Genomic DNA, 23529 nt, shown 5'->3' on the forward strand with positions numbered 1-23529 from the left:
ACACCAGCTCCGTGGGCAAAAGCCATTTGTTGCCACGTGCGCGCGCATGCGTGTGTGTGCATGCACACTCAAAACAGTCTGAATAAGAAGCTGCAATGAAAAATTGAACACATTTGTATGTAAAATTGTTTACATAGGTTTCAAATTATGGAATGGGTAAACCTTTTAAAGTGTTTTGAAATGTTTCTGAAAATAACCAACTTAGTATCTTCCTACGTTTTTGCTAAAGAGAACTTAGTGTTTAAGGTTTGTCAAGACACAGGAATAAGTAAACAGTTTAATCTTAAGAGATAAGATTATTTATTGTATTCAAAATAAAATTGAAATGGTCATCTATTATGGAGGTTTAGAACACCAGACTTTCCCATGTATTTTAGTAGTCTTTTTTTGTTCAAATCTTTATGAAGAAATTTGAAAATCATGGTTTGCCATTTCTTTTGTTGTTATTGCTGTGATTTCTCTGTGGATATTCCTGCCTGTTTCTTGTTGTTGTTTTTGTTTTGGTTTGGTTTTTTTGGTTTTTGTTTTTTTTTTTTTTTTGCATCTGTTCAGTGATTCTCCTCTGTGATTTCTGACTTGTTGGTAAGAGGGTAGATTTGGCTATTGTATCACTTTCATGTGAAGATATTAACTCACCTTTCTCATTTTCATTTAGTATAATTGCTGAACTTTCTAGTTGTTTTATTAAAGCAGTATGTATTTAGAGAGACAGGTGTAACCCTTTATTCTCTTCTTTAGACTTCATGCCCATCAACTTCACATCAAAGCTATGGTATTGATTTCTGACAACACTTCAGGCAGAATTTTCTTTATCTATGTTTAACTATTTGAATTTCATTTTTATCCTAATTAGAATTCTTTAGAAACTTCATATGGGGATTAGATTCTTCATTTAAGTAAAATAACTGATAAATATTTCTTGCCTGTTCTTTAGGCCTGAGAAGGTATAGTGAGAAAACAACCTTACACAAAAAGTAAATGATAATGGCAATGTTTCAGTAACTCCTTGTGCATATTCCTTCGCTAATCTTTTAGTTAAACCAATTTCTTTTGGTTTTGATGAGAAAGAATGTGTTATTCCAACAGTCCCATGGCCGTACAGATGGACCTAGTTAAACTGGTAGCTGAAGCCGCATACACTTCTATCTGGGCCTTTTAGTCCATTGTTCTATGCATGGCAACTTTTTATAGTGTGTTTTATTATTTAACTTTAGCTCTTTACTATCCTATTGTTGCTCTCATTCTTTGTCATTCTAGTGTGTTATTTGTGCTACTATTTATATAGAAAGTTTAGTAGAAAATTTGTATCATTGGTGACATGGGAATCAGCTATCTTAGTAGTTTATCTCGATCAGTTATTCTGTCTGTAATAAATTTTTGTCTTACTAACACTTGAAGTTTTAAGGATATTGGTGGGTTTTGTTGCTTTCATAAATTAAAATTACCTCATTGTAGAGTGGGTACAAATTTTAATGACATCTTCACATATTGTTTTATACTTTTATTCTTTATCTTGTACGTGTCCTCTAGCTCTTCAGTGAGTGTTAATAGAGGAAACTTCTTCCTGTCAGCTCAAGACTGAATGTTACAAGTTAATGGCATGTGCGGTTTTGGTTGTTTTTGTTTGGTTATTGGGTTTTTTTTTGTTTTTGTTTTTTTGAGACAGCTTTGGTGCCTGTCCTGGAACTAGCTCTTGTAGACCAAGCTGGCCTTGAACTCACAGAGATGTGCCTGCATCTGCCTTCTGAGTGCTGGGATTAAAGGCGAGCACCACCACCGCCTTGCTGCGTGTATGCTTTTTAAATAAAACTAAGTGCTCTTGATGCCCGCCTGTAATCCTAACACTTGAGAAGTCTCAGCTACATAGGGAATACAAAGGGCCACATTCACTAAAAATAAGTGAACGAGTGACTAAATAAAAATAAACACTCTCTTGTTAGCCATCGCACATCTCTGCCCTCAAAGACAGGCTGAGTCATTGTGAATAAGGCCATCCTGGGCTGTAAAACGAGATTTTGTGTCAAAAATAAATTTAGCCAGTTCATTTTTTTAATTAAATAAGTTAGTTAAAACTAAGAACTAGTTTTTCAAAAAGGATCCAAGTTGAAATTGTTAATGTTATTTAGAAACTCAAAGGTATATAGATATATATATACCTTGCATATAGGTATAATGGTGTAATCATATAATCTATTCTACATGTATGGTTTTGTTGATTTTGTTTGATTTGGTTTTTAGACAGAGTCTCACTAAGGCTGGCCTGAAACTATGTAGATTAGGCTAATTTGAATTCACAGAGGTCCCCCTATTTTAGCTTCCTGAGTGATGTGAAATTCACTAGTATATTTGACTCTCGTATATGTGATGTTAAGACTTTTAATTAAAGTGATAATGTTTGTTTTTCAAGTGCTAGCATATGTACTATAAAAGAAATTTCTCCTGAGAAACAAGGAGGATTATTTGTGTGTATGTGTTTGATATAATATAATATGTGTGTGTGCGTGTATGTGTATATAACCATCCATAGTGGTTAAAAATTATAACTAAATCTTGCTGGCTTATGATATATCACTCAATTGAGTACAACCCTCTGCAAAAATATGGAGAAAATGTATATGATGTAACAATATTTAATTGTTTTTACAGATTTTTCTTCCCAAGAACTAGAGATCTTCATTTGTTCTTTTTCATCTTCCTGGCTTCAAATGTTTGTTGCAGAAGCAATCTTTAAAAAGTTGTGCTTCCAGGGCCCTACCAGCGCTTGCACTGAGCCACTCTCACTTCAGAAAATAGTAAGCACTGCCCTATTCAGGTTCCTCTTTTTTTCCTAAGAAGTGAGTTCATGAGTTCAGTTTCAATTCTTAGTTATTTCTCATAAATGGGCTGGAGAGATGCCTCAGTATTCTCCCAGAGTACCCAGATTCACTTCATAGCATGTATGGACCTTCTGACCTCAGGCACACATGCAGGCATCTTCCAATACACACACAAATAAACAATAATAATCATCTTTTCAGAAATAGATTAGTGAGTGGAAGTTTTGATGGGGGAATACATAGAAAAAAATATTTCCCGATATTTGCCATAATATATAATACTTTGAAACTACATCCAAATTTTTTTGTGTTTGACATTTAAAAAGGAAAACTTACAAAAATGTATCCTGTTTACATACATACATATACATACATACATACATACATACATGCTACACTTGCTTCCATTCTCTCTTGTCTTGGCTGTATAATGCTCTAAAGCTTCTTCAGCCAATGACAAGTCCCTTTGTGTATTGAAATGCTGGGCAAAAGGTATCCTCAGCTTCAAGATATTGACAAAATAATTCCATAGATAATTACTCAGAACTGGCAACTTTAATATTCAGTCATGTTTAAAGAAGATAATTTGGCAATGTAGTTGTGAAATCAAGAAATAAAATGAGACTTGTTAGTAAAATGACCAAGTAATTTTTTTACTACTCTTTGGTAATGATATAATGTTATTTTGTAACAGATAGACTCCTATTTGCCTGTTTTGGGAAAAATGGACATACATGGGGCTGGAAAAATGCAGATGCCAAAAAAAATCATCCAGCGGCCTTGCCTAGAGCCTCAGAGAGCACTACTAATGCTGAATGGTGCAAAGCCAAAACAAGTTGACGGTCAGCCAGAATTTCCGTAAGTAATGCTGTTGCTACAGCTTTACTGTGGTTTGGAATGTGACCTTTTTTCTAAACGTTCTTAAACTTTAGGTTATCTGGGTTATTATCTGCAGTATATTGATTGCAAGAATACTCAATTTTAGACCTATAAATAGATAGGATCAGCACTTCCTTTTACTTCCCTCCTAACAAGTGCTTCCCAAAAGAAATGAAACTATTAATCAAGTCTCTGTTTCATATAAATGTTTTTCTGAAACATGAAGTACAACATATTTTTGTAATATAAATGAGGTTTTAGATGTGTGGTCATGTGAAATGTTATACTGGTTTTTCCAAATGAGAGACTTCTTGAATGGGGAATTCTTAAGGCCTGCATTCTTATTTCGCTTTCAGCTTTAGATTCTCTACAGATGTGATTTACTTGATTTCTTCTTTGCCCAACATTCTATACTCATTACCTTTTTAGTGAGCAGTTGGAGGTATAGAAAATTAAGTGAAAATTAATGCTTCAAAATTTGTTCCTATATAGCTGACATCGTTTTAAAAATTGGTGAGCAATATGATTGAATGAGTGAGTGGTTTAAGTTAAAAGAAGGATACATTGTAAAGGAGGAAGAATACTATCTTATGTATATTTCCTTGGTTTTCTTTCTTTTCAGAGAGTTGAACCGTGCTAAATGTTCTTCATCATTGAAAAAATTGAAAAAGAAGTCAGAAGGAGAATTGTCATGTTCCAAGGAGAATTGCCCCTCTTTGGTTACAAAGATGAATTTTCACAAAACTAATCTAAAAGGTATCCAAAGTATCTGAATTACTTACACTAAGAACTTTGCTTGGTTTTAATCAGTACTTGCAAATTTCACTCCTTTGCTCTGATAAATGTTTGAACTTATATATTGGGCTAGATGTAGATGTAGGAAATACCTTTGTAGAGAATGTGTTATTTTCTTTAACTCTCATTTATACACAGGAAGTGATCGTTTCACACCTGATTAATAGAGTGCCCCTCCTTTTCTTCCCCACCTTGCCAGATGCTTATTGGTGTGTAGCGTTCCTTGAGCTCATTGAGATTTGCCCTCCTTACTTTGGTGTTCCATATCAACCTGTACTGCTTAGGATCAGTGTCTTCGATTTGAAAGTATAATTCATCCTTCATCTCTTTTCAGTCATACACATTTTGTGAACAAAGAGTGAGGAGTAGGCTATGTTACATAGCTGTGTTAAGCATATGGGCTCTTTTCTTCTAGGCACTGAGCCCAGACTGAAATGTGTTTGGCTTTTGGTTCTAACTGTACTGGAGCCTAAGTACCTAATGGATGGAATTTCAAGAACAGTGCTGTAATAATTTCCTCTAGTGCCTCTTTTACTTAGATATCTCATAACCTGAAGATATATTATCTATAAGGCATCCTACTTGAATAAACTAAGTTGCTAGATTTACAAATTGCTCTTTACAAACTATTTCATATGTATCAACTCATGAAAACAGGGACATCAAAGCTTTTACATCTTTCAGTATAATAGTTTATAACTTCCCACGAAATATGAAGAGTATTGGATTAAAAGTCAGATATTCACTTCAAAGATCAGTATCTATTTTCTTGGTTTTATTGTTTCAAAATGTAAAATAAATATGAACAGCAGAAGGAGTTGGGGGAGGAAGAAAATTGAGAAATAGAGAAAAACTTGAAGAGACTTCTTATGGAGGAAATGCTCAGTAGACGTTGCAGAGATAATCTGTAAAACTGAGCACTATAGACATATGCTGGTCAGTATTCTATAGCAGGAACACGGTATGTCCATATCTCATTCTGTTTCCTATACAGTCACTGACAAGGATTTACCATTGTTTTAATATCAAACTATGACTTAAATTTTACTATTTAGAGTATGAATAGATCATTTTGACCAGCAGCTACTAACTGCCTTCTGCTCAGCAAGAACCGTGTCATTCTATGTGCTAGTGTTGTTCAGTTTTCAGTGGTACGTAAGGAGTGTGTGTGTGTGCATGCGTGTGTGTGTGCGTGTGTGTGTGGTGTTTATATTAAGATTCTTCCATTTCTCCCTCTGTGCTGCTGTAGCCAAGCCAGACAGCCTATTGAGAAGCAGCAAACCATCTGTTAATGGATTTGAAGTTCTGAATTATACTTGAGTATGTGGAGGCACTCGTGCATAGCCAGGAACATTCATTTGAATTAAGCTATAAATGCTGTATAAGAAAGAGCCATACATTTAACGGAGGTTCATGAATAAATTTAAGAGAGGGCAAATGCGCTTTAAAACTTTTATTGCTGCAAAACCAAGTATTTTTGGTGTTTCTATCATTTGGGGTTTTATGGCAGAATTACAGCTTTAAACCTTGAACTATGGAGAGACAATGCCTATATTAAAGCTTTAGCTGCAGAATTTCATTGCTGAATTGCTGACAGGACAGAAGCTCTGGATTGCTGCGGTTCCCCCCCCCACGCCTTTTTTTTTTTTAATTCAAGAGATGTTTAAACCCTTCAGAGGAAAACTCAATAAGTAATTGTCTGGCGTGAGTCCACATCTTCTAGTCATGGCCTTTGATTATTTTCTTTAGTTGATATCTTGTCTTCTCTGAAATAATCTATTAATTTTTTATGGCAGGGGAAACAGCTCTGCATAGAGCCTGCATAAAAAACCAAGTGGAGAAATTGATTATTCTTCTCTCTTTGCCAGGAATAGACATCAATGTTAAAGGTAAGTTCCCTAGGTCTTTGTGCTCTCATTCAGTGTCTTAAAATTTTTGATACAAATAGTTTTATGTCACATTAAGAAAAATCATTTAGGTAAATTTGCAGAAGATATTTTTAAAATATTGTTACTAGCCAAACCAAAATAATTCATTATGTAATAATTTAGAACTAATAATATAAAATATTTTAGTAGTAATTTTCTGATCATATTTCACCATTAATATTTTGAAGTTGCTTTTTATTTATCCTCAGTTTTTATATAGAAATATGATTACACTGTGTTCATTTTCACCAAAGCTGTCTTTTCTCATGTGAAACTCTACAGGGCAATAGGATGGGAGTTACAGAATATCAGTACTTTGCCACCAGCAGTACTACCAATGCTGTTTTAAAACTTGCCTTGATTTCTAATTTAGACAATGCTGGCTGGACGCCTTTGCATGAAGCCTGTAACTATGGCAACACAGTGTGTGTCCAGGAAATTTTGCAACGTTGTCCAGAGGTAGATCTGCTCACTCAAGTGGACGGGGTGACTCCTTTGCATGATGCACTGTCAAATGGACATGTGGAAATTGGCAAGCTGCTTCTACAGCATGGGGGTGAGTGTGCTTGTGCTAAGTGATTTTGATAAATTATCCAGGCTTTTGATAAATCGCTTAGAGGCAGATAACACTTATACTTAAAAATATATAAGAAAAGGTGCTTTTATTTCATATTAGTGAATAATTAAAGATAAAAAGTCTCATAAAATATAGCCACCCTTTATTAGCTGTTATAAGAATCATTTTATAATATATATGTACTGAAATAACCTATTGAGGTTTATATATAATATTGTGGGTTTTTTTCAGCTGAACATGTTGATGTTAAATATTTCTTTTACTTAACATATATGATGTCTTTGTGAACTAGTCATTTCTTAAAGCTTTGGATTCAGTGCTTCTTGTGACTACTTTGGTTTTCCATCATCCCTCCTTGTTTTGTTACATGTATATGTATAACTCTCCAAACCAATGTTGTCTTTATAAGGCATTCCTTTATAGATTATGGAAAAGATAGCTATGAATATTTTCCATTTATGTTTGCAGTCACCTAAGTTAAAGTTGGATTTTCAATGATAGTCAGGGAACGATGCAAGGATTGTGTGAAGAGGCTGACTTAAGCGTTGGGTACATCTACTGCTTTTCCTGAGTCTTTCATTTTTACCTTCAGCAACTCCCGTTTTAGCGACATTTTTGCATATGAACTATTATACATATTGCCTCAAAAAATTCACCTAATTTGTGTTTTCAAGAAGATAACTGAAAACTAGCTTGTAATGAAAAAAATACAAACCTTTGTGTAAATTGGTTGTATTATGCTAATTTTAGCTTAGAATTTAATGTGTTTCTGTTGTATATAAAGCATTTTGTTCTGTGTAAAATCAAAAGGCATATTCTTTATGTGGGTTTTTGTTTGTTTGCTTGCTTTTGGATTGGGGTTTGAACGTTTTTTTGTTTTTGTTTTTGTTTTGTTTTTTTGTGGCGGGGGGGTGATGCTGTGTACATCTAAGAAAGGATGCATGATGGCTTGAGAGACTTGATTATTTATAGTCTTCTCCTGCCCCCTAAAGGCCTAAGTGTGTCTGTTTTACCAACACTATTTCATAATTGACGTAGTTCTTCTACCTTCTTTTTAAAATACTATTTGTTTTCTAACCCTAATGCTTTTCCTATTAAGTATTATGTTTTTCTACTCAAGATTTAATCTGACATTCTAGCAAATACTTGTTTCTGTATCAAATGATGTGATATGAGTTATTACAGTATGATATCCAGTTTATCCATATAACATAGTTTTACGTCAACCAATGTGAATTTTGCTAACAAAGACTAGTAAGTTAGGAGAGAAAATCTGCTTATACTTGGCTAAAGTACTTGTTTGTTTTTGTTTGTTTGTTTGTTGTTTTGTTCTTTTTTTTGCTAATCCAGTCATAGTCTGGGCTTCAATCAGTCACATGGTTTGAAGTTACCACTGTGCTAAGCTATTAATTTCAAGACTCTCAGTCTTGAGAGCAATAATTTTAAGAGTGTATACTGCTGAAACTTTGTTTGCTTCAGGTATTCATAATTTTTTCCTAACAGGAAAAAGTTAGAATGTTTTATTTTTGTTTTGAGATGCTAACAAAGATAATACAATTTTCATTTGGAATTCTTTTCTCTACAATTGTACATCAATCATTTAAGCCGTCGTATGTGTGGTTATAGTCTTAACACTTAACAACCTATTCTCTTTGTTGGTCCATTTGATAATGATAGGAATTTCCTATTTGGTTCCTTACTGTACCTTCATATCTCAGGTAACAGTTCTATGAGTAAGTGCGTAAAGGCTTAAAGATGTGACTGACCAGTCCAGTCCAGTCCAGTCCAGTACCTGTACTTGGTCACATGACTGAGTGCTGTGTCATTGCTTTACATTCCTTACACGATTTAATATTTAGGGAATAACTTTCAGTCCTTAGCGTCTCAGTGCTCTGCAAGTACCTACTATGACTATTGGCAGGTTTTTGTTTTTGTTTTGATAGATAGATCAACTATTGAGTTTGATTTAGAAAAATTAACATGGAAGTTTCTGTGAAGCCTTTACCTTTAAGGCAGTAAACATTATCAAGAATAAAATGAAAAATGTACTATGTCTGCATAGGGTCTGTATAGTTTTCACACTGCCAGTGCTTTATCAGTAATGCAAAGGAGACATTTTTTTTCCTTTTTCTGAACTTACACTAAGGCATTTTATGAATTTAGTCTGTGAAGACTGAAACTCTTGCTCTTATGGTGCGCAGGTAAGGTGTTTAAAACTGTCTCATTTATCTTCTATACTACTTCTCCAACTAGAGTATGGGCTTCTAAGCAGGCTTCATTGGACAACTGACTGGAATTGTAAGTTTGTAAACTGAGCTCTATAAGTCTGTATAGAAAGTCACAGGCTGTAGGCAGCTAGTTAGCAACTATGGTAAAAAGCAGAGCCCTGTAAGCTTTGTGGGGAAAAGGGAAAAAACAGCTGTTAACCTGCCAAAATAAAAATGTTTTACTATTAACATTTTGTATTTTCTTTTTCACAGGCCCAGAGCTTTTACAGCAGAGGAACTCTAAGGGGGAGTTGCCCTTGGATCACGTGCTGTCACCAAAAGACAGGGAAGAACTGTTTGCCATCACCAATCTAGACGATACAGTGGACAACTTCCATGCGCAGACACAGAAACGTTTTTATCACCAGCAGCTTGAATTTGGTTCATTTTTACTTAGTAGGATGTTGCTTAGTTTTTGTTCAATATTTGATTTATCTTCAGAATTCACCCTAGCTTTCAAAGGGTTGGCTCATCTAAGTGAGTTGCTTATGGCATGTAATAGTGACACAGAAGCCACCAGTGGACATACTGACTGGTTACTGGATCTTTACGCTAGAAACATAAAAGCATTAAAGAAGCTCCCCGATGTTCTTAAGGAACTGCCCGGGAGTCTAAGTGTGCGTCCTGGAGTGCACACTGAGGCCTTGTTGGTGACCCTGGAGATGATGTGTCGGTCAGTCACAGAGGTGTCGTGATGCCGGAAAGTGTGAGTCAGACCTAAACATACAACTTGCTCTGTCACTAGTATATAGTCATAGCTTTGCTTATGGACAAATTTGATTTAGTCACTGACAGACTTACAGCAGATTTTCATAGCACTTAAAAACATCTGCAGAACTAGAATACGGGCTCCCTGTCCAGGTTTGGAATTTAACTCAGAAAAGATACAACAATAAAAGGAAGTAGTATTGTTGGGTATAAAATGCTTTTATTAATCGTTAAAATTCTTTGTTTTGAAATATTTATTTATATTGTTTTATAGGAAATAAAATATTTTTTCATATCAAAATGTCCCTTCCTCTAAGTGCTATAGGTTTTTAAATCATGATAAGGATATTCATTAAAATGTGTATCTATATACTTGAAAAACTTGTTTCTCCTTTATATGCTAATGTCTAAGATACATTTGTTTTTCCTTGTTTCTAAAATAAACCTTTCTAGTATTTTAAATTATATTTAATAATCTTTTTAAATGCTACATTATTTGTAGTTTAACAATTGAGTTCTTTGATCTATTGTAGTTTAGCAGCGCATATATGAAGTATGCTTCTGTTCGCTTAACCAGTCTTCTGTCAGTGAAAACATTTTCCCACATATAAAGTTTTATTAAATAATATAATTAAAATTTACAATGAAATTGCTGTGGTTATCTGAAATTTTAGTATGCAGTATGAATTTGCAGATTAGTGTTTCAGTTTTTTTCCTAATAGTTTATAACCTACAAAACAGAGTGTGACTATTAACCACTTAAGAGATTGTAATTCCTTCACTGGTGAAAGTAAGTTACACTGTGTAATAGATGGGGAAAAGAATCTTGATGTTATGTAATGTAATTGCGGCCCCAGCAGCAACTAATGTGTTAAAGAAGCATTATGCTTCATTTCTCAAACAGATCTTTCAGCAAGAGACAGGCGCTCAATGTCTTAGTCTTTGCACACTAATAAAAATCAAACTTATGTAAGATTTCAAAATAATTTTATATGTACTGTAAGAAATAACATAAAAATTTGTTTTTGTTATTAATCCTCCAAAGTATCAGCAAATACGAATAGTCCCTGGAGAGGCTAAATTAGGGGAATGACAGAGAGTTTGTATCCAGACTGTTACAGTGTGACCCTGCCAGAGAGGAAGACAAAAAAGAAGTAAAGAGGAAAAGATGGAAAAGAGAAAGGAACCAGAAATAGTCACTGAATCTCACTATGAAGGCACCTTGGGAGAATGCTGCTCCATAAACTAACACACACTTGAGCATAGACTTTGACTCAGGCACGGGGTAAATCTGGCTAATCTGAGGTTGCAAGGACTTTTTTCTCTGTTTTGGTTTTCTTATATGTCAAATGGAAGTAATGTCATGTCAGGTGCCCTTGTCCTGAAAGAATTCAGCTAAACTCTCACTTTCTCTGATGCTTCAGATTTGCTAATAATGAGCTGCTGCTGGAGCAAAGAGGAAGATGCTAAAGTGGACAGTAATTTTATGACTAAAAGATATGAATAGTATCACGAGTTAGGATTTGTACTATGAGTTCCATAAGTTAGATATTCACTGAAGAATTTTATTTGATTGAACTATTGCTATTGCACAGCAAGCTGTTTTGTGTCCCACAAGTCATAATGCCATGTTCCTCCAAGATGTCTTCCTTTAAAAAGGCATTGTTACACAGTACAGGGTACTGTGTTCTGTGCCTAATTACTATACTTCAAGATTCCAGCATTATTTGTATTATTTCTTGTTTTGTAGTTTAGAAGACATAATTGTTGTCTTCAATCTATATTAGAGGTCAAAGAGGAAAAAATTCTAAACACTTAAAAGTCCTGAGTTAACTTTTCATTGGAGACTTTCCAAAGTTGCTGGTGAAGACAAAGCTGAGTGATGTCACTCTGTCCTGCATCCTCCCAGAACAGACTGACGGTCCCATGGGAAGTAAATCAAACCATAGCCCCTTCCACAACGTGAATAAAAGTCAGTCAGCTTTCCTCCTTGGTGCAGTTTATTGCGGTTCTTAGACAGACCTTTGGAATTTTCCTGTGTTCTTAATGTTAGTTCCACTGTAGAGAATGAAGTAGAAATTCTATAGACATAGTTTCCTACAAAAATGACCAGGAAAAAAAAATCACTTCTTCTAGTATATAACAAAGGAAAATGAATTATTGTTTTAAGTTTAACAAAAGGCTAACAGAGCCCAAAGTGGTATACTTCTTAGGAGGAGCTGTGACAATTGGGAAGGTAAGCCAGAATTAAATATGTGTGTTTTCATGTGTTTATTTGAAGTGCTGTAGAATAAAAATTAGTTCTGTGTGTTCCTGGAAGCTTTAGTAAGTGTACCCTACTTTTTAAATTGAAATACTGAGCCTGATCGCACTTTAATTTCTGATAGTACATTTGATGAGTATTACTTTGGCAATTCTATTTTTAGAACACATAGGCAGTGGGTGGGCTTTTGAATTTTTGTAGTGATCATTCTGAGGCAAATGTGAATGTGTTAATGCTAGGGCATATACATAAATACTACAAGAATGTGCTTGCTCTTTCTTGATGCTGTTATAGGAAAATGAATAGATTTACATGAAAAGAAAAACTTACTGATGGTTTTTGCAGCCCTTCTGCCTCTGATGAACTTGGGAAGAGCTGTCACTGTCGCTCCTAAGCCAGCAGAATGGTGTCTTCTCTGACTGGCATGAACTACTTACTGCCTCCAACCTTTATTCGGTAGCTTCCATGCCAATTGCATCTCCTGCTGAGGTAGACCTTGCAAAACTCAAAATGATTATTGTTTTTATATCAAATGTGGATTGAGTTAGAAAGGTCAGTTACAGACTTACTGACAAATATCTGGTTATGTTAAACTGAACATGGAGTAGTTAACTAATGCATCTAAATTAGATTATGTTATCAGAAAATTCAGCTTGTATTTTAAAATGAATTGCAGTAGGAAAATGTATTTTGTTAATTTCTAAGCCTGTGTGAGAGAAAATATCAGGCACTAAATTGATCAGAAAAAGTTACATTGGTTCTGAGCATACTTTCTTCAGCACACTGATGAAGGAAGACTTTCAGAGAAGTGTTTTATAAGACTTTTTTAATATTGATAATCATTAGATTATTACTCTTATAGTAAATTCTGGTCCTGATCTTGCAGAACATATAGAGCTGTATGTTAACTCCTAACCCTAGTTTATGAGAACATGAGCAACATAAACCGTAACCTTTTTGTTTATTAAGATATGAAGTTGTATGAATTGTTAGAAAATTCTTTGAAATTATTTGAATGAAATCTTAGAGATTTACAAATATAAGTGATTATTTTTTTGTAGATTATGGTCTCTTTGGAAGTTTTTCTCTTATAAACTGTTTATGGTGTGATATATTTAAATACATTGTTGCTTTTTCTAGTGTAGATATAATGCAGTTGAACTTTTATCAGCCTGTTTTTAAATGTTTGAAATGCAGCTGTTAATCCTAGATAGGAATGGTTTTTCTTAAAAATATAATCCTTTGCTCTTAAAGATAGAACTATATTTGCATCTCTTTAAATACAGTGAACTCTTTTTGTGTTTAAAACTGCTGACTTATGAATAAAAGCCAACTGTTGTCAGAGGGATTATTGATCAATTATTCAGTAATCATAATGAAAGGTGGATATTCATACATAGCATGGAAATATTGAAATCCATTGCCGTTAACAGGTGTAGACCCAAGAAAGTTCCATTATTTAAGCACCCATGCATTCTTCTGTCCAGTTAAAATTGATAAATGTGATCACCTGTCTTCTCATATTATCAGATTATATCAAATAAACATTGATGGCCCATAAATAGTAATTATTGGTGGAAAATGGATTAGTACTGTAGGCTATAAAAGATTTAATACTATCAAAAATAAAAGTTTAAAATACATTTAATACTTCCAGAGGACATCATTTGCACTGAACTAGAAATCTGAACTCCAACTTTTGAGTTTCCAGCTATCATTTCTTCTGATGGTAGATGAACTGAGATTACCAACATTTCTCTGTTCTTTTGTTCCCAAGTGAAAAGTCATATGGGGTGGGGGTGGCGGGGATCATTAGTCTTAAAGTGGTGACCAAAGTTAGTTTGCTCTCAGTGACTCACAGCCTCCGTGTCAGATCAGCAGCCATGAAGTGACTGAGCATTATGTAGAATTTGAATAGGTTAAGATGTGCATTTTAAAAACAAAAACAAGTTGCAAAAATGAAACCTGAACAGGGGAATGAGGGAAAATGGTTAGAAAATGTCTGATTTAAAGGAAACAAGAAAGGAAATATTTCTAAATGTTGTTGAAAACAATGATTAAAGTTACTGACTACATATAAAATCATATAAAAAAACTGATGTGGTAGTCCCCTCTGTGTGTTGTGATTGCCATTAATAAATAAATAAACCTGCCTTAGCCTGTTGATAGGGCAGAAATTAGATAGGCGGAGAGGACTGGACTGAATGCTGGGAGAAAGAAGGGTGGAGTCAGGGGACGCTATGAAGAATGCATATCCACCTGAAATACATCTCTGTGCGTCTAGAAAATCTAACATGACTACAAGCTTGATTATTATAGATGACTACTAACATTTCTTAATTATAAATTACATTTTAAATGAGCTTCACACAATACCTTAAGAGCAGAAATATACATATAATTAAATATTTTTTATTCATCTAATTTTTGTAAAATAGTTTCTATTTGTTCACAGTACCAGAAGCCTACTTATTTGAAAGTGATACTCCTATTTGAGTCTCTTCTTTTATATTTATTTACTTTTATGTATTTGAGTGTATTGGGGGAGGGGGGGCATGCATGCCATGGGAGGCACGTGGATGTTGGAGAACAACCCTTCAGAATCAGTTGTACATAGGTCCTGGGGACTGAACTCAGGTCATCAGGTTTGGTAGTGAAGTCTCTATCCACTGACCAATCTTACTTGCCAAGAATTGATCTTGAAATGCTTTTAAAATAGGCTAATTTTAAACTTGCATGTCTTCCATTTTTAAAAAATAGCTAGAGCTTTAAAATTTGCCATTTTTCTTCAAAGCAGGCTATAATTGCTATCATCTACTAAAGATCTTAAGTAGCTCAGTTGTCCTGTGTATTTCTTTGAGAGTGAATCTGACAACTCACTTCATGGTACCTTAGACAAGAGCCTCTCCAGTGTTCAAGTGGAAGATTGCTCTTTGCTCTTCAGTGGTAGCCCTTGCTTGCTAGATTTACAACTTTTGGAGGGGCTAGTCATAACATATAACCCATTTTTTTTATTTTTACAGTTTTATAAGTGTTAATGAAAACAGTTATGTGCTTTCTGAAGAGTTTTTACTTATTTAACTCAGAAAACAGGAAGTTATGAGACTGGTAATTGTTTATAATTGCTCTATAAAATGGACATGGAACAGTGTAAACTTACTTACAGCAGAATGACAGATAGATAGACGCAGCTGTCTACCGAGAGGGTTCTAACATTACCATGCCATTGTTCTCTAGGCACACTGTTGCATGCACCTACAGGATGAAGGCCAAGAGTATAATGTAATGCATTAATTAATCTCCAAATGCATAGAAACATTGCAGCTTTTATTTGAAAAGTAACAAAAGGTAACTGTAACAGCCAGGAAGTATTGGCAACTCTTTTGGTGGGAGGATTTCTTGACTGCCAAATACAAGTATTTTGAATTAGCATTATAGTGCACAAGAATGAATGATACATACCTGTTTACTAATTGGTGTGTCTGGTGTTGGTTATGTAAATAAATGCAAAATGATTTGTGCTTATTCCCATCCCCACCCCCCAAAAAAGTACTGGTGATTGTTTTTTCCTGTTAGATACTTTTGTTTTCCATACAAGGATTGAATCTCAGGCCTGATATTTATTAGGCAAGTAGTCTAGTATAGAACCATTGCTGGTGGGAATGCAAACTTGTGCAACCACTTTGGAAATCAATGTGGCTGTTTCTCTGGAAATTTGGGATCAACCTACCCCTGGACCCAGCAATGCCACTCTTGGGAATATACCCAAGAGATGCCTGATCATATGACAAGGGCATTTGTTCAACTATGTTCATAGCAGCATTATTTGTAATAGCCAGAACTTGGAAACAACCTAGATGTCCTTCAATGGAAGAATGGATGAAGAAAGTGTGGAATATATACACATTAGAGTACTACTCAGCGGTAAAAAACAATGACTTCTCGAATTTTGCATGCAAATGGATGGAAATAGAAAACACTATGCTGAGTGAGGTAACCCAGACCCAAAAAGATGAACATGGGATGTACTCACTCATAATTGGGTTCTAGCCATAAATAAAGGTCAGTGAGTCTATAATTTGATATCCTAAAGAAGCTAAATAAGAAGGTGAACCCAAAGAAAAACATATAGCTATACTCCTGGTTATGGGAAGTAGACAAGATTGCCTGGCAAAAAATTGGGATCTTGGGAGTGGTGTGGGAGGGGGATAAGGGGAGATGGGGAGAGAAAAGGGAAAAGGGGAGGATGGGGGGAACTTGGGGAAACGGGATGATTGTGATAAAGGAAGGTTGGATAGGGGAGCAGGGAAGCACATATCTTAATTAAGGGAGCCATCTTAGGGTTGGCAAGAGACTTGGACCTAGAGGGGCTCCCAGGTGCCCAGGGCGATGTCCCCAGTTAGTTCCTGGGGCAGCTGAGGATAGGGAACCTGAAATGACCCTATCCTATAGGAATACTGACGAATATCTTGCATATCACCATAGAACCTTCATCTGGCGATGGATGGAGATAGAGACAGAGACCCACACTGGAGCACCGGACTGAGCTCCCAATGTCCCAATGAGGAGCAGAGGAAGAGAGAACATGAGCAACGAAGTCAGGACCACGAGGGGTGCACCCACCCACTGAGACTGGGGCTGATCTATTGGGAGCTCACCAAGGCCAGCTGGACTGGGACTGAAAAAGCAGGGGATAAAACCGGACTCTGAATATGACGGACAATGAGGGCTGATGAGAAGCCAAGAACAATGGCACTGGGTTTTGATCCTACTTCATGTTCTGGCTTTGTGGGAGCCTAGCCAGTTTGGATGTTCACCTTCCTAGACCAGGATGGAGGGGGGAGGACTTTGGACTTTCCACAGGGCAGGGAACCCTGAGAGGGAGGGGGAGAGGAGTGGGGGGAGGGGAAGAGGAGTGGGAAGAGGGGGAGGGAAATGGGAGGAGGCGGAAATTTTTTTCAATAAAAAAATTAAATAAATAAATAAAAATTAAAAAAAAGAACCATAGTCTCAACCTCTAAATAGCCTCCCCCACTTCTGAACATCTAATAGGGAAATTTTAAATAGCAAACAAATGAAATGGAAATGAAATTGGGGAAGGAGGGCTTCTTCAAATGGTTTTGGGCATTTGACCTTTCTGGGTATGTTCTGTGTGTTTCACAAGTCTAGGACAAATGCAAGAAGCATATGATTCTGTAAATTTGCTAGAAATTGGAAGTAACCTCCTCCTGTCACAAGCAAGCCCCTTCGTGTAACAGGAAGTAGAACCATGTATTTTGCAGAATTGATCTTCAGTGGACCACACATACAGTTTTTGTTTAGAGTTGTTGGAATCACTACTGTGTAAGAATATTTTATGGGGTATTTAGTTGTATGGATTCTGTTTCTCTGATAACTATAAAAAAGAATCTTGAGAAAAATAATTGGTATTTTCTCTCCTTTGCTCCCTTCTGTGATCCAGCTGTCTTTGTGGAAACTGGTGCTTGGCTGTTGTCCTGGGCACTTCCTATAATGCAGAACACAATTAAAAATTGTTGGAATCCTGTGGCCTCTTTTCTGTACAAATTTAGCATTTCTTCAAAATCTGTCACCACTTGAACCCAGGCAAAATAAAATCGTTTAACTTGACTGAAGCCAGTTTAAAGCTAGCCACTGACCCCAGACTGAGCCATGTGAACTTTCCTCACTAGTAGGACTAACAGCTAGAGCTCGGGATTTCCTCAGATCAGTCTTCCAGAGAAGTCAGGTGGTTCCTCACTGACTTATTGGGGCTGTTCCTTTTCTCTTTGAGGGAACATTAAAAAACATAGAGCAGGGAAGGCCTGCATTGCAGTTATTTTGATACATACAGAGCGCATTGACACAGATATTGAGCTAAAGCTCTCTACCCTATTAGTTGATGAGAGCAGAACATGCAGTCCCATTGTCGCCTTTCAGCAGTAGTCCTGGGACTGGAGACTCAGCAGTTAATGGTACTTAACTTTTCTTGGAGAGCACCGAAGTTTTTCTCAGCAGTTCATAATCTGAGAATCCATTTCCAGGGGATCCAATACCCATTTTTGGCCTCTGGGCATTGTATGTATAGTGCACTTTAAAAACATGCAGACAAACACTGGTACACATAAATACCCTTTTTTCACTGCATTCAAAGATACACAGATTTTTAAAAAATTGTTTTTTACAAAAATATTGGTGTAGTACTACACACAGGATATTTTGTAGATTTTGTTTTTTATTGTTTTCAGCTTAGAATGAAAGATTGAACAACTTGAAATTAGAGAACAATTATATATTTAGTTGTCTCATTTTGTGTTTTTGTTTTATGGATGTTTTGTTTTTCTTTTCCTTTTTACTTTTAAACCAGAAACCCTAGTGGGAGTGGGCGGGGGGGGGGGAATGCATGCTTTTATAGTGTTCCAATATAGAGATTTTCTTGGTGTGTTTCAGCTAAAATAACTTCTCATGTGCCTGCCATTAGACAAGGTTCCATTGGGTGAATGTGGAAAAGGAGTGTAAAAGAATTCTCACAACAAAAGGGGGATACTTTCTGCTGCTGTTGTCATTGTTTCAGTGAGTTACAGTAATCAGCCTTGGAAAGAGAGTTATAAAAGACATTTTTATTATATTTAGGTGGCTTTAATTCAACCGAGCAGTTAGGAAAGGCTGACTCCACATACTCTAATCAGATCAGTGACTAACCATCTGGACACATAACATTGCAAACTCCAAAACTTAAACATGCTTTAATAAGAGCAGAGGTTTTTGCTGTTGTTTTGGTTTGTTTATTTTGTTGGGGGGGGGGGGTTGTCTTAAGTTTAATACTGGCTAGTTTGTATTTGAAGCCACCAAGTGCCTTCTACCTTTCTTCTGAACCTGAGCACCAAAGCACTATTACTGAACAGTATTGTAAGCAGCCGGGCGTATTTAAGCTTATAAGTTGAATAATGCTTACTATATTTCGGCGTCAATATTAGACATCTTTGGATTTTGGCATCAAAGTAGAAAGTCCCCCCCACCCCACCCCATGGCCACTGGATAGGATTTAACTGCTCAATTTCATCATTCGCCTGTTCATCCCAGCACTTGGGAGGCTGATTGTAAGTTAGAGGCCAGAGTCTTGTTGAAATTTAAGGAAACTTCTAAAAAGTTACTTTCATAAGCATACCATTTAAATTTGTCTGTTTACAAATTTGGTTTAATTATACTATTGATACACACATACACTATAATTGCCCTTCTCAGGGTTATACAGTAGATACACAATAAATGCATCACAGGTCATGTAAAAAATATTTTAACTTACATTATCCTGGTGCATAGAATGGCTCAAAATTAATTTAGAATACCTCTCCCTCTCATGAACCCCTAAGTTTGAGTCTGAAACTAACAAAATGAACTATTAGGTAACAGTGTGTTGAAAGTTACAAAAGGGCAAGATATCTGAATTATCCCAGTATATGGTGGCACAATCCCTTCTCCGTAGAGACTTAAACATTATCTACCACTCGTTATGTGATCTCAGTGACAAACCAAAGCATCTTACCAAAGTTCAGCTTGGTGAACCAATAAGTTTATCAGACTAACTTTGAGAAGATGAATGAGGGGTCACCTACAGAAGCATGGATGACCCCAAAGCAACTGCACTGAGAAGTCTTGACCAGTATGAATTATGCCTCCCCATTCCTGCATAGATGTGGCTCCTTTTCAAGTGACCTGCCTATATACTCTACACCTCTTTAAGGTCACAGGTACTTAGGGCAGAATTGCATCCAGATTGCTAGAATCTTGCGCTCACTGTTCCTCTATGCCCACTCCTTTTTTGAGGGATCAACTGTAAGCGTGATTATAATGGTCTTTCAACGAGTTGGCAAAGTTGATCTAAGGAAGATGGCATTTGTCTTGTCCAGAGAACAGCATTAAACAACAATTACGGTAGTGTGAATGTAAATATAGACTGTTGAGCAGTTCACAATGTCTGCTACATTTAACAATGCAAATAGATGTTGGGCCACGTTCAGTATAACTTAGAACTTCGCTCATGTAACTTAGAATATTTGCTTCAGACTTCTCTGAAAACCAAGCTGTACAGAGAAACCTTGACTTGAAAAAAAAGAAAAAGAAAAAATCTAATTTGTGGTTGAGAATTTAGCTCAGTGGTAGAGCACTTGCCTAGCAGGGGCTAAGTTCTGAGTTCAGTTCTCAGTTCTGGGGGGGAAAAAGCAACTGAAAACCAAGGTATCCTTCTTAAATATAAAAAGCACCTATACATGAAAATTAAAAATCCTACGAATGGATCAAATGAATCCATTATTCATTTGGCCCTATAAATATATTGTTTTCTGAAAGTATTGAGGGCTAGCTTGAAGGTGACGTTCTGACTCCAGATAGTTTTCTCTGCTTCACTGGATGCTTACTGTGCCAAAGGTACTGAGTTTTCACTGTAGCCAGGGTTTCAATATGTTTCAATAGCCCTGCTCAAATGTTTCCCCAAGTGAAGTATCACTAATGAACAAACATGCACCCAGTACCCCACTGTGCATTTCATAACTCAGAAAAAAATAGTGATTTTACATAGAAAAAATGTTTTCTTTTGTATTTAATGAAAGTGAACATGTAGTCGAAATTACTATCGAACTAAGCATCTGAAATCTTACACAAGAAAACAAAGGAAACTCAGTCATCTGGTAATGGTCCATTAGGTCCATCTAAGTTAGAGAATGGATGTCAGACTTAGACATTTGAGTAGACACCGCACAGAACATCAGTCTCACACAGGTGTAATCAGAACTTAGACCAAAGGATTTCATCAATAAACTCATAATAGGCCAGCTTCATAAAGTAGTATGTTTTTGCAACAAACAGTGATGGGATACAGATATAAGCATGTCGTTTTAAATATGATACCCTAGATAGAGCATGTTGAGGTGAGGTCAAAGCCTTTCTGTAGAAAGGGAATTTAGTCAACATTCTTCCAAGCTTAGTGTATAAACATCAAAATAGTTCTATTGTAAGAAATAGTATTTAACAACATATTTCTAAAATAAAAATACTTTAAAAATCAGCTTTGATGAGATTTAAAGAATTTCTTTAGAGTGAAATATATATTTCTGCTTTTCTACATTGTCCAGCACAACCCCCAACTTCATCTCACCCCAGTTATTTATTAATAGCAATTAATAAAATAGTGCAAAATATTGCAGCAATTTCCATTGAGTTTATTCCTTTAAAAGTCAGTGAAGACACTCTCACTGACTGACCAAGTATCTCTGCAGAGGTAAATTCCCTTGATAGACCCTGGACTTGGTCTTCGGAATGCACTGTTAAAGTATTCAGTGTGGTTAGAGAAACATTTTTAATGGTAACCACTTTAAACGTTTATTTTACAAAACAGGCTTTCATGCATTATCAACGTTCTTCATAAATGATGTGATGAAGCACTGGCCTTTCTCTAGTCCACTGCGTTCTCCACATTAAAGCTCACTAATAAAAAGCATGTTAGTAGTCTAATGGAGAAGCATTATTCTTTCAAACTGTTTTCTTCCCCCTGTGAGGACACTTAAATTTACTTTTTCAGATATACAAGGGCATAATTTGATACCAAATGCAGTATGGATTTACTTTGCTAGTATATTTGACAGCTAAATCGGCTTGCTAATTTGCTAACTCAGTATAAATTAAATAGTGGTATATATAAAACCCCTGATAATCACTTATAAACCTGGCAGTATTAATTTAATATATTTCTGGAGAGATTTTAAGGTTTTGGATGGAATGATAGAAGGCTTAAGAGTTTTATTCATAGAATCTCAGATTCTCTTAAGGGATTGTGTATGAGGACACAGCAGAATATATGAATGTGCCTGTCCTCATGAACTTAAAATCAGCCTTAGCTATTCATGAGTAACGTATTTACACAGGAGTGAAAGTCGGGGTGTAATACTGAAATGCAACATTTCCATTATTCAATGTTTGGGGTTTCCCCTCTTTTGTACATTTTGTACATAAATATTAAAAAAAACTAATGAATTGCATTTCAGATAAGAAGTCGTCACATAACAAAAAAAAACCCTAAAATCAAATCAGCATATATATTTTATGTAGGGTTAATCATAGTACAATTGAGCATTTAATCTGATAGTCTAGTTCTTTCACTTGTAATTCGAGGAATGTGCTTCCAGTTTTATAACCATTATTTTTATTCTTTCAGTTGGTTGTAGCTAACAAGGCTTCCACACTCCACTAGTTAAAATCCTTTATCAAGTTGAGTCTGTACAATGGAAGTATATTTTCAAAGACATATGCCTTTGTACACTATTTACAAATTTCTCTATCATGATAAAAAGAGAAAATAAATAAAAAGGAGAAAGAAAAGAAATGCTGCCGAGGCTGCAGGGTTTTTCTTTTATCTTTCCAGGCGTGCTGGTCCCTCAGTGCTGGGAGCTGGCTAGCCAAGGGTGTTTTTCTTCCTTTTAAATGGGCTATGAGAATGGTCTGGTTTCAGTTCTTGGTACTGCACCTGTTTAAACAGTTCAGAAAAAGACTGGTCAGGTGGCCACTTCCTGGCAAAGAAGGAAAAGCTAAGGAATGAGAGACTGCTTGGGGAGGGAGGTGAAGGGGAGGGAGTATGCTGTTCTAGAAGCCAAGTGGGAACTCCAGCTGGTGCAAAGAGCAGCAGGGGCTGGAGGCAGAGTCAGGAGGGAAATCTGCCAGAGAATGCCTGAAGCTCATGTGAGCTTTGCTAACGGACTGTGACTGTTACTGACTGGAACACGATACAAGGAAAGAAAATCTATCTCTATTTTTGAAGAGCTGGATAATGATTCTTTGCAGTTTGTTTATTAAATACAGGCTTAATCTTCACCTAGCCCGTGGTTGTATATATGGAATGAAAAAATTCAACTGAAACTAATGCAAATTGTGATCACTAAACCTAATTCAAGGCTGTGATTCAAAACCTTTATTTCACTTTGAAATCAGTCTGTTAGTACATGTTAAGTCCAAAGGATTTGTGAGATAGCTATAGCATTTCAAATGTAAACATTTTCTCCCTAATCTAAAATATACATTAACATGAGTCTTTAAAATGTATTGAATTTATACAATATGCACAAATAGCTTGTAATCACCATTTCGCGTCCATCATCTATATCTAAAATAACTCTGTTTTCTCTGTCTCTTCACAAACTTAGCTGGGCTTGGGGTACATTCTCCTCAGAAGCCATGTGATGGCTGATTCTTGGGGTACATTCTCCCCAAAAGCCATATGATGGCTGACTCTTGGGGTACATTCTCCCCA

The 23529-nt window shown here is 35.9% G+C and overlaps 2 protein-coding genes across 7 annotated transcripts in view; one reads left to right on the top strand and one right to left on the bottom strand.

The window, feature by feature from the left end:
• Slf1 (SMC5/6 complex localization factor 1) overlaps positions 1 to 13792 on the top strand; it is a 78113-nt gene extending 64321 nt beyond the window's left edge. The window contains exons 16-22 of one of the 2 annotated variants that reach the window (XM_075976416.1): positions 2647 to 2792; positions 3511 to 3674; positions 4318 to 4451; positions 6287 to 6379; positions 6792 to 6974; positions 9476 to 9968; positions 12579 to 13792. In XM_075976416.1, coding sequence (XP_075832531.1) covers positions 2647 to 2792; positions 3511 to 3674; positions 4318 to 4451; positions 6287 to 6379; positions 6792 to 6974; positions 9476 to 9957 — 1202 coding nt within the window. In that variant the 3' untranslated portion in view covers positions 9958 to 9968; positions 12579 to 13792. Of the gene's footprint in view, positions 1 to 2646; positions 2793 to 3510; positions 3675 to 4317; positions 4452 to 6286; positions 6380 to 6791; positions 6975 to 9475; positions 10610 to 12578 lie in introns of those variants that run through there. The other variant, XM_075976417.1, reaches the window with a different exon arrangement.
• Positions 13793 to 18830: 5038 nt separating this feature from the next.
• Positions 18831 to 23529, bottom strand: part of Mctp1 (multiple C2 and transmembrane domain containing 1) — a 569227-nt gene continuing 564528 nt past the window's right edge. For 3 of the 5 annotated variants that reach the window (XM_075976420.1, XM_075976421.1, XM_075976422.1), the window contains one exon: positions 20815 to 22749. In XM_075976420.1, the coding sequence (XP_075832535.1) occupies positions 22678 to 22749 (72 nt within the window). In that variant the 3' untranslated portion in view covers positions 20815 to 22677. Of the gene's footprint in view, positions 22750 to 23529 lie in introns of all 5 variants that reach the window. The other 2 variants (XM_075976418.1, XM_075976419.1) reach the window with 1 other exon arrangement.

This window comes from Microtus pennsylvanicus, chromosome 6, assembly GCF_037038515.1.
Source record: "Microtus pennsylvanicus isolate mMicPen1 chromosome 6, mMicPen1.hap1, whole genome shotgun sequence".
Taxonomy (NCBI): domain Eukaryota; kingdom Metazoa; phylum Chordata; class Mammalia; order Rodentia; family Cricetidae; genus Microtus; species Microtus pennsylvanicus.